Source organism: Suncus etruscus, chromosome 11 (genome assembly GCF_024139225.1).
Source record: "Suncus etruscus isolate mSunEtr1 chromosome 11, mSunEtr1.pri.cur, whole genome shotgun sequence".
Classification (NCBI taxonomy): Eukaryota; Metazoa; Chordata; class Mammalia; order Eulipotyphla; family Soricidae; genus Suncus; species Suncus etruscus.
Window position 1 is genome coordinate 69457786 of NC_064858.1, and position 12545 is coordinate 69470330.

At 33.8% G+C, this 12545-nt stretch overlaps 1 protein-coding gene across 1 annotated transcript in view; it reads right to left on the bottom strand.

The window, feature by feature from the left end:
- The window catches only part of PTPRQ (protein tyrosine phosphatase receptor type Q), a 196462-nt gene that overhangs the window by 165515 nt on the left and 18402 nt on the right, over positions 1-12545 (bottom strand). The window contains 4 exon segments of the mRNA XM_049783346.1: positions 528-707; positions 811-972; positions 2313-2487; positions 11114-11286. Coding sequence (XP_049639303.1) covers positions 528-707; positions 811-972; positions 2313-2487; positions 11114-11286 — 690 coding nt within the window.

The following is a 12545-nucleotide window of genomic DNA, read 5'->3' on the forward strand; positions in this document are numbered from 1 at the left end:
ACTCTGGCTCCATCATACTGTAATACACATATTTATGATACTTTAGATGATTTTCACATTAATTCATTCAAGTTTTTTAAACAGAGTTAATATATGAGATATTCAGTTCCTTAAAATTACACATACCTAATCTAATTACTTTATACTCATGACCTTGCTCTTTTATTTGTTTGGATATACAACAGTTAAAATAAAATATTTTAATCAAATTATTCTGTATTTTTATTTGGTTTGGGGACCACACCTGGCTCTTTGTTCAGTGCTTGAGGGACCATATGTGATGCCAGGATGCAGATGAGGGTTGGAGTAATCCCAACTCCAAGCTAGACAAGTGCCTTGAGCTCTGTATATTTATCTGATTTTTATGTATATTTATTTGAGATCATCCATTATAAAGCAATGCAATAAAATGTTAATGAGGCAACATGTGTCCTGCAATATGGAAGGCAGAGTGGGCTGTATACTCTCCATTAGAATTGGAAGGTTAAAAATAAAACACAAAGCAAACAAACACCCCTTTGTTCTACCTGTTAATAGAAAGCTGTTCTCAAGAGTAGTCATCTGAAAAGTTCTCTCTGTATCCAGTTCCATTGCATAAATTGTATAGTGAGTAATTTTTCCATTGGGGTATTCTGGAGGATCCCAATATAACAAAACAGATGAGGAACTAATATTTTGATAGTTAATATTCTGTATGGAGCTTGGCACTAGAAAGAATAATAACGAATATTTTTATTGTGAAAAAATAAATGCTACAACTTCCCAGAGCAATACTTGCAGGTCTTTAGTTTCAAAGAGGCACAATCTCACCTTGCTCCTGGGTTCTAACATAGATAACAGTTGGTGGTCCCTCGCCCATGATGGTGAATGCAGAGACACTAATCATGTGCTCAGTGAAAGGTACAAGTCTCCTTATAACGTAAGACAGCTGTTCAGCAGTAATGTCAGTAATATACTGATTCCTGGTAGTTGCTATTTAAAATCAGTTAAAAAAAAAACAAAAGTTGGTTTTACAGTTATTTTTGCTCACATGGTGAATTATTAAAGTTGATTTCACAGTCATTTTGAATAATCATACACTTGTTTATATATTAGATATATAATTTTTATAAATATGCTTAGCCCTCCAACAACACTTATACATAACTTTTGCTCATAATATAGCTTTGCTGAATCTTAGACTCTAATCCCAGACTATGAGATTCATATTTTTAGAAATCTTTCTAAAGAAGATTGGTTAGGAAAACTATTTTGGAGGGGAAACATACTAATGAAGCAAATGGAAGTAGTGTGATATTACTATAAGTTTATAGTTTGAACATTATAAAATTGGATTTTTAATATAGTGTCAAAATATACCATATCAACATGAAACTCATCAATGCCTTCATGTTTGGTAAACTCCAAAAAAGGAGTTCACCAATTGTGAGATCTGTTTTCCTTTTAATTTAGAATGTGTGCTTCCAACAATATTCATTATAAGTAGAAACAAACTTTGAAGTATTTAAAGATTTTGATTTAGAAGTTATGGGTCTCTCCTTTTCTCAGACTGTCCCAGAATTCTTTGTGCATATGCATACACATATAGTTAAAAAAACATACATTGATTTTAACAAATCTTTAAAAAGTATACTGAATCGAGTGTGAAACTTTGACTCATTTTATCATTAAAATTTTTAATAATTTTTTGTTTGCAATGAGACAAATCCCAAACCAAAAAGGCAATGAAAAAAAGAGTACATGAAACATTTTAGAAAACCAGCAAGATCATTCAGAATGAGTTGGATTGCTAGGCATAACATTATCCTTTTTCACAACATGAAGATCTACTGACCCCAGAGCACCCGTCTCTACACTAATGACATCACCACAGTGTTGGGGGTCATGTACACCTGTTGGTCGCCCCCATGCACTAGAGTTGTAACTTCTGACCTATTTGCCTTTGTGACATTTGAAAACCTATTTGTCAAAGGCAGCATCGAGCATGAGGCCTGGAAAGGGTAGGAAGATATGTTAATCCCTTCCCATCACACCTGCTTTGGCAACTGGAATAACTGATTGTCTATGCAGCTTGGCCCACGACTCTTGGGTGCTACTTTCTGGAAAAGGAAGGTCAAGCAGGTTAGGAGGGGCCAGCTCCTGCCTGTGTGGCATTTCTATTTTACACAGCAGCTTCTCCAACAGTTCCAAGGGAGAAGAAAATCTGATTCCAGCCCCTTCATAACTTGGTTGAACTCTCAGTTAAGGTTCATCACTCTGTTCACTAGGTGAGAGATTTAACCCCACCTTGTAAGACACACACGCGCACCTACCCACATGCTGGTCTTCAGTTCTGCTCCTGGCAGGAAAGTGAGAGTGTGGATGCGTGTTATAAATTACTGAAGCAAGAGAGTACAGGTCAGAAGACAGCTCTGCGGAGCCCTCAAGAAATTCAGCCATGGACTCCAGTAAGTTCCCTTTATCTGGAGCCAAAGGATCATTGAGATACTGAAATAAAAATGAGCTATTTACCAAAAACACTTTTATCAACAACAAATGACCTCAATCATGTATTAGTTTAAAAAAATTTGAGAAACTAAGCCAGGCTTTGTAAGAAAGAAAATGATCATTCTTATTGTATTCTAAGACCTATAGCTACTGAAATCTTCCATCATTTTAACATTATTGTTATTGCTATTAGTATTGTTATTTAGAGATAGCAAAAGACTGGATGTAGTTTCTTTATGGTAAAACTAGGTATTTATTTATGTAAATGTTTCATAACTTAAACATTTTATTGGTTTCTGTGTGTATCTATACAATATTGAGTTCAACATTTTAACTATTTTCTCCCTAAAAGATAAAAAGGATATTAAAAAGATAAAAGGACATTATTTTTATATTCAAATGTTTCTTCTTCAGCTTAGCCTATACTAAAGTGTTTCTTTTAGTATACAAAGTTGTGAAAGGCCTATATACAATACTAACTTAGGTCATGTTAATACAAGTTTCTACTTTTCAATGAATTATAGCCATAAATAAAACTGCATAGTAAGAGTTTTAATAGGGTTCACCACAATATATCCGAACACTGGACCCAAGGTTTATTTTACCAAACTGTGACTGCTACATATAACATATACTTGCTAAGTATCGTGATCACCAAGATGGTATTGAAACAAAATATTCTGAGAAAATTATGGATATATGCAGTAGAGGAATAAGATGAAACAACAAGGTGATTCACTTCTGCTCCCTTTCCACACAGCATTACGGAAACAAAATGAGGAAAATGTGTTTGGGTCAAAGAATAAAAATTTTTCTGAGCAGTATTGATCTTAGAAATAAGGTCTAACCAGTAAAGGCAAGGTTTCTTCATATGTTAATTAAAATACAACCACCAACATAGTCTTTGAAAATGATCATGGAAATTTGAATATGGTCCAGGTAATTAGATCATACTAAGTACATTTGCAATTTTGTTAGTTGTTGTAATTTAGTTATTGCATAAATTAAATGGCCTTTATTTCTTTGTTTGGTCACACCCGGTGATGCTCAGGAGTTACTCCTGGCTATGCACTCAGAAATCACTCCTGGATTTGGGGTCCATATAGGACATCGGAGGATCAAACTGCGGTTCATACTAGGCTAGTGTAGCAAGGTAGATGCCTTACTGCTTGCACCACCACTCTGGCCACTTAAATGTCCTTTTTTAAAGAGAAAATTCTGGTTAATTGAGGCAAGTAAGAGCAAAGTAATGTGAATATTAAAATTTATTTGAAAGTAAGTATGAAGCAAGAACAGCAGGAGATTGCTCAGGCAGAGCAGCAAGCTAGTAATAATTTTATTACATGTAGTGAGCATATTTTAAAGTCTCTATTTTTATATTCCTCTTAAATATATTTATATTTATGCACATTTGAATTACATTATTATTATTATATATTCTATATTCAATTGAAATATATTTAACTTTATATTTTATATCTATTTGAAATATTCCAAAATTTTAAAAAATTGAGAGCAACTGTAGCAAGAATAGCTAATTTTTTTTTACAAATTCTCTTCAAAAATCACCTTCAAATCCTTTGTTTAAAAAATAAAATTATTCTATTTTGTCTCTATTTCATGTTGTTGTGCTCCTAGAATTTATCATTAATCCATAATATTGATAATCAATTTTATGTTTAATTTTGGTAAATCTGATTTAATTATCTTACATTTTTAGGCTGTGTTCACTCCTATGGACCAAAGTATGTATTCTGTTCTATAGTAATATAAAGCATATTTATTTTTACTTAAAAATAATCATAGGTGCTCCAGAAGATGAAGAAGGTAAGACATTATCCAAGAGTTTACTTATTGGACTTTTTAAATACAGGTTGGATAAGAATAATTTTTCTGAGATAAAGGAATGCAAAAATTTCAAGGACGTCTCCAATACCTCAAAAGTCATGATAAAAATTAAATGCTCTAAGTTTTGTGACACCCTTAGCCAGAAAAGTGCTGTGATTAAAATCAAGATACACATATAAATTTTTATAAACATGTTGTCAAAAAGAAGTCTGAATGGGGAACACTATATGGGACTGGTTAGAGGTCTTCTGTCTTCCAATGGCTCACAGATCTAACTTTGGAGGGAAACAGCTTAGGGCATGAGTCACAAACACATAATTTAGAGATGTTCTGGGATTCCAGTCCCTGGATGATGTCTGAACTACACAGCTGTTTCCACTATCAATCAACCACCCTTGGAGAATTTACTGTTAACAAAGCAGTAGAGAAGGTACAGCAAGGGCCTACAAAGAAATTTCTTCTACACGATGACTTTCTACTAAACCTCTTAATATTTTATAGCTGTGGCAAATAAATGATTGAGAGTAAAACCACAGAATTCTATCAATTAACTGAGTTAAACATCGCCGCTGATAAATCACCATTTCAATGAAAAAGTCGACCTAAATAATTCCAACAAGCTGAATTTCTTCCAGATTCTTTACCATCCATAACAGGGGCAATGACTTGTACATAAGTTTCTTTGCTTTTACTAACAACCCAAAATATTACTAGTTGCCACCAAGTGTACCATGACATCAATATTTACCACACTTTGTCTCTGAAAAATAATTAGGCCAACGATAAAGTAAATATTTTGTTGGCAAGCATGGTGTAATATGGAAAGATGTTGAATTATAAACTCGTGTTTTTATATAGCAATATCATTTCAATACATTTCAGGGTATTGTAGGGTTTCTTAGAAGTTTAAGAATAAATTCTTTTAAGACAAGAAATTATGAAAATCAAAATTTATATGAATAATCGGGAGGGGCAGAGAAAAACAGGAGTGAAAGGGGAAAAATACAATGGTCTTTTATACCTATTTTGAAACTAAGTTACTGAGTCTTCTTAACTTCAGCATTACTGACCATCCTGTGCTATATAATGTCTTCTAGAAAGTTGGGTTAGATGCATCCCTGGGTCCTAGAAGCATTCCCAGTTGTGACAATGAAAAATATTCCTAAAGAAGAGATTGCCAAATGTCTCCTGTACAGCAAAATCTTGTCCCTTCTCAAAAACAATTTAGTAAAGGAATGTCACAATTCATCAACATGAAAGGCTTCTGATATGCTACCCAGGAATCTTTGGAATTTATGTGAGAGTTAGAAGTCTTGAGAGTTGAATTCCTAATCCACCTGAATAAACCAACTTAATTCTACATGAAATAATCTTCATTGGAGAGAAAGTGATTTGATTTATTTATGTATTTTGATCCCTATTAAGGCATCAGTTATTGAAATTCTACTTAGTTGCACCAATAAAAAGTTTGTATTGTTTTTTCTTAAGTTGCAATATTAACTTTAGCCCATAGCATAATGCATATTGTTTTAAGTAATGGTAAAAACAAAAGTTAGTAATGAGTGTGCTTGGAGACTTCCCAATGGGTACTGTTTAAAATATTATTTGAGTAAGACATTCATTATTTCTTTAGTATTTCTAATGCTCAGTGAAGTAAAATAATTTCAAAAATCCTATATTATTGTTTATTCCTAAACCTGCACCTAGCCAATTGGAAAAGAATTTAGCTGGTATTCTTTTTTTATTGACCATTGACAAACATTCATAATGTAAGTAGCATGCTGGCTCAAAAGATGTTATCTGTGTGATTCTTAGAAATTTTTAATAGAATACCTTTTATACTATAAATAAATAAATAAATAAATAAAAATAATCCAGGTTTCTATTAGAAGAATCATTCAAAATGACTGTGAAATTTAAGTCAAGAGAGTCCACAGGAAAATGACTGGGTTGTTCAGATTTCATGTCAGTAGAATGAGACTCCCCCAAAATTGTCTTTATTCTTTCCCTGATAAAAGTAGGAATTTTACACCAAAGTAGAAAAATAAAAACCTTCCACTCCAGTGAGCTCTAATCAAACTAGATATAGATGATAGATAAGATAGATAGATAGATAGATAGATAGATAGATAGATAGATAGATAGATAGATAGATAGATAGATAGATAGATAGATAGATAGATAGATAGATAGATAGATAGATAGATAGACAGACAGGCAGGCAGGCAGGCAGGCAGGCAGGCAGGCAGGTAGACAGATAGGTAGACAGATAAAATATTTTACTCAGTTGAGTAAGAGATTGGCTAATATACTGAGAAATAAGAAGAACCTGGAATCCAAGATTGGTTAGACAGTGTAGAAGTTAAAATTTAGAGAAACAATAGCCATTATTGCCTTCAAATGATGTAAAGTTAAATAATTGTACATTATTTTTTCTATTTTTAGAATGTAACATTTAAAGCAATAGTGAATGAGAGTACTAAATATTATAGGTTGCTATAGTAATACATCATGGAGATAAGTATCAGTTAGCTCTATTTACAGTCATCTGTTCTGGTTCCCAAAACTATTGACAGAAGTAGAATTGGAACATTTCCCTGTGCAAATTTCCAACACAGAGCCACTATAATCCACTGATAAGACACAGAAAACAAACCTAGCAAACTGGCAAACATTGAAAGTTTTAAAGTTATCAAAGGATAATTTCTTGTTCCTTTAGTATTTTCTGATCCTAACAGAATTCCTAAGACTTCTCAGTTACTAAAACACATATCTAAGATCTTAAAAATGAATGTTTCAAATTTATGTACCAGAAATTACATTTAACAGAGGCCAAATTTCCAATTAGAAAGTCATATAAAAATTTAGACATTGAAATAAAAATCTTGGAATTCTGATCATGCTTCTATATCTTTTAAATATTTAAGTATTAAAACCAAAAAGTGTATATATATTTCAGCTCAATTACTTTCTGCATTACATTTATTTAAGAAAAAAGTCAACAATTGTCATTAGAATGAAACTACAAAGTCTGTGGGATCAGATTAAGTCCCATGAAGTTGGGGACAATAGTGGTAGCAATGTTGTACTGGTGAAGGAGGATTTTTTTTTAACTATAACTAAAACCCAACCACAAACTTGTTTATAATCATGGTGCTTAAATAACGATATTAAAATAAAAATGTTACCAAAACATCATATAATTATAACACTAATAAAGCAAAAGTTACCATTATTTTTTAATAAAGGTAACAGTTCATATTTTATTGTCACAAAAGTGTTGACTCTTGCAGGGACAACACTTAATCACCTACGCTTTCAATTCTTATAAGTTCTGATTCTATAAGTAAACAATATTCTTATACTTCTTTGTAAAGACATTGATTCAAGACTGTAGCTATCAGTGTTCTGCAATGATAGTGAGTAAATTGGATCATTAGTATATGCTTCTTCACATATTTCTATAGATTCTGGGTTATTGTTCAGTTATGTTAATTAAACCATCTACTTGAACTGGAAACTCTCTGGGTTTCTGAAAACTGTGAGATTAAAAAGTACGAATTGCTTCCACCTAAATTTGTGACAAATTGTAACACAAAAATAGACATTTAATATAGTGATAAAATAACAAAAGTTCAGACAGGAGGCCATTCAAACCTCCTCAGGATAAATTAAAGATGTATAAATGTGAGGCCAGAGAGATAGCATGGAGGTAGGGCGTTTGTTTGCCTTGCATACAAAAGGACAGTGGTTCGAATCCCAGCATCCCATATAGTCCCCTGAGCCTGCCAGGGGCGATTTCTGAGTGTAGAGCCAGGAGTAAACACTGAGTGCTGCTGGGTGTGACCCAAAAACCAAAAAAAAAAAAAAAAAAGTATAAATGTCATTACATGGAGTCACAAAGAACTGGGAACATTTATTAACATTAAATTACTATTGAATGCTATCATGATCAAAGTAAGAAAATACTGCAGCATCTCCTGCCTTTTTGAAAGAGTAAGATAATGGTGTCACTATCTGGTGAGAAATATCAGATATATAAACACTTTCTAAAACTTTCGATAATGTCCTTGAGATTAGTGTTTTGGGCAGCCCAGTTCCAGGGATGACTGAATTCTAACTAGCTAGTTGCTTCTAGATTTCAAATCAAATATTTTTCAGGTTCTGAAGTTGACACACTGAAACTGAGTTCCCTGAATAGACTTTCCTTTTGTCCATTCTTCACAGATATCTGTCCTTGTTCTAGCATCTCTGTCTAGTAGATTTTGCCAATCTACTTTATTTTTTTTTTACAACCAAGAACCAATAAGTCCTATTAAAACCAAAAAGAATTTTTGTTTCATTTTGTCTTATGGTGTGTGTGTGTGTGTGTGTGTGTGTGTGAGAGAGAGAGAGAGAGAGAGAGAGAGAGAGAGAGAGAAAGAGAGAGAGAGACAGAGAGAGAGACAGAGAGAGAGACAGAGAGAGGCAGAGAGAGACAGAGAGACAGAGAGAGAGATTAGAGATGAAAGAGACAAGAGACAGTCAGACAAACAGAAACAGAGAGACACAGAGTTAATATGTGATGATTGGTTCCTGGATGAACTTTCCCACCATGTTTTTCTTTAGTAACACAGACTGTCACCAAGGAATAGCAGCATAAAAAGTAGAAGATACTCTCACAAATAAATAGCAATGACTGAAATGAGATCATCCACTATAGTACTATTAGGTTACTGAAAATAGAGCCTTCCGAAATACTTCATACAGAAACAAATCAAAAGCTGCACAGATCCTAATTTTTTACTTTTTCTTATTTTTAGTTATGTGAAGCCAAAATTTGTTAGGTTACAAAACTTACAACTGAAGAAAGTGTTTGTGAGTGAACAGTTGTGCCCAAAGCTAGAGAGTGGCAAATGGTGTGGATCCTTGGAGAAGACAAGACTGTAGAATATAATTGTTGGTGATTATCTTCTCATTTTTCACAAGCTCTCAAGGATACAAAAGGTTCTTGAGACAGGAAGGAGAGATACATAATGAAAAGTTTAAAAATTAATTGAAAAATGGACCTTTATGCAGGGGTTATTGGAGATGCAGTAAAAAGGCTAATGAGCTAGAGTTGCATATGACTGATTCAGGTTTAAGTTCCCACAGGCCATCTGGTCCTCCAACCCCCAAAACAGTGCACAGCCAGATGTGGCATGAGAACTAAAATATTTAAAATGTCCCTTATTCTGAGAAGGGTATCAAGGTCAAGGAAAATAATAATAAATAATCATAATAAATAAGCATGGTGTGCCAAAGGTTTTATCTGTCATCATATTTACTCACTACTCTGTAAGATACAGATAGTTTTTAATATAGAGGGTGCTGAGTCCCTGAAAGTTAATTCATCCAAACATCACAGAGCTAAAAATAAAGGCTGAGTCAGAGCTAGGACCCAGGCATGGTTGGATACAGAGCCCCGATGTATCCATCTTCACAGCAACCTCCTGAAAGATGAACGCAATACCAGAGTACAGGGAAGAGAAATTATCAGTAACAGATCTGTTCTAATTAAGACAATACCATTACAGAAATACAGAAAGGAGAAGAGAACTTATATTCATGTCACTTAGGGTGACCCTGGATCATGATGCACTATTATAATAGGTCCAAACTATTTATCACAGCATCTAGCACATGCCAGATACAATTTTAACTCTGTACACATTAATTCATAAAATCCTTGTTCTGTAACCCATGGTAAGGGAACCCAAAATCCTTATTTTAGAGAAAAAGAAAGTTCAGAGACATCAGGCAAACTATCTCTGGCTAAATAAATCTACCAATTTGTCCTTGACAACCAAGCATGTCCTTTTAAATCATAAGTAGCTAAGTGTTTTATTTATTTTATTTTTGGGGGGCCACACCCAGCGGCACTTGCGTTACTCCTGGATCTGCGCTCAGAAATTGCTCCTGGCAGGCTCAGGGGACCATATGAAATGCCAGGAATTGAACCCAGGTCCATCCCAAGTGGACCGCATGTAAGGCAAATGCCTTATTGCTGTGCTGTCTCTCAGGCCCCCTAGCTAACCTTTTTAGCTAAACAACAACAACAACAACAACAACAACAACAAAACAACAGGATTCAAATAAAAAATTCTCTAATATTCTGATATTTTTAATATTATTAAAAATAATTTTAGTAATAGAACCAATATGGGTTCACACTCAATTTTTCTTCTGTACGGCTCATTAATAACCAACTCAGGATACCAAAGTCCATATTTCTAGGAACCAAGCAATAGTACTGGGTGAGGTGCTTGCCTTGCATCTGGATGACCCAGGTTCATTCCACAGAACCACATATGATTTCCTGAGTCTAACAGGAGTGATTCCTGAGTACAGAGTCAGAAGAAAGTCCTGAGTACTGTTGGGCGTGGCTCCCAAAACAACTTTTTTTTTTTTTTTTTTGGTTTTTGGGCCACACCCGGCGATGCTCAGGGGTTACTCCTGGCTGTCTGCTCAGAAATAGCTCCTGGCAGGCACGGGGGACCTTATGGGACACCGGGATTCGAACCAACCACCTTTGGTCCTGGATCGGCTGCTTGCAAGGCAAACGCCGCTGTGCTATCTCTCCGGGCCCAAAACAACTTTTAAAAGTCTGTAATTTATGGCTCCAAAGCTTTTTCTCTATTACTATACTACAGAGATTACAAACCATGTAGATAGAGACAGAAACATGATCTCTTCCAAGTTATCTGGGCAAAACTATGTAGAAGGAGTTCACCAAGATATAAAATGAAAAATTCAATACCTCATCTATTCCTGTGAGCAAAGTATTTTCCAAGATTGTTCCTGACTCTGAAACCAGTACTTTGACTCGGTATCGGTTAATGATCCCATTTGGCTGCTGTGGTTTCTTCCAAGTGATTCTTACTTGTGTGGCTTCTACGTCAGCAAGTTGTAAATCAGATATTGCACCTGGAACTAAAAGAAAAAAAATTAGAAAGAGGAAAAGGAAGGGGAGAAAAATTTTAAAATGCATTTTCAAATTTCTTTTAAAAATTTTCAAATTCTAAATTCAAGATTTAAAGTCTGTAAGCAATTTTAAAATCTAGATGCATTTCCAAATATTTAGTTACCTATATGTACAGTTTTTTCTCAAGGAGATAATAAAACATAAATTATTAAACAAATTCCTCAGAAAAATAGGTGATCATATTTTACAATTAATAAATAATTCAAATTAAGAAAATTTTTCCATAGAAAAATATTTAGCAATTATTTGTACTGAAAATAGAACATTTAAAATTTTACAAAAATGATAGTAACTCATAAAAAGTAATTTTCAAAAGACTTTAAGGTTACAAAATATATTTGATAAATTCAGTTAGGCATGTGTGTTTGTATGTATGATTGTATATGTGTGTCTACATGAGCATGCATTTCTGGAGATCTAACCCATGTGAGCCATTCTGCACCATATTCCCAGCACCCACATTGGACCTCTCTTTTCATTGATTACATGATATTGAGGAGTTAACTAATTTCTGTTTTTCATTTTCTTTGGTTTGAATTTGGGATCATACCCAGAAGTGCTCTTGACTCTTTGCTCAGGAATTGCTCCTTGCAATTCTGGAGCTTAATGGGGTGCCAGAGATCAAACCCAGGGGAGGAGGGCACTTGCGAAAAGGATCTTACTTGCTGTCATATTGCTTGACATGAGAATATTGATTGATTTTTGCCTGCTGACTTCACAAATTTATCCTGTGAGTCTTATATTTCACTGGGCCTAAATCTTTGTACCAGTAAAGGAAAAAAATGAGGATAAACAATTTTAATATAAAGTGCCAAATGTTTAAACAAATTAAGTTTATAAAATTTATAAAGTAACCATATGAAGGACATATGGAAAATCTTCCAGCAACACCAGAACAATTATTAACAGATATTTAATGAAACACATACAAACAGATATTTGGTCCACTTTTGTTTAGAACTCATTGTGTCATCAGAATAGTCCATTTTTTCTCTATCCTCAGTCCTATATCCTCTATCTATAAAATGGATATAATTATATTTTTCTTAATGCAATGCAGCAAAGTTACTGTAAAGAACAAATGACTCAAGATCATTTATAAAATGTTGATACAGGAAAAAGTGACATAAAATACATAAAATACAATAGAAATAAATTCATATCAAGCAAAATAAGTCAGAGGGAGGACTGACAAAAACTAGATGAC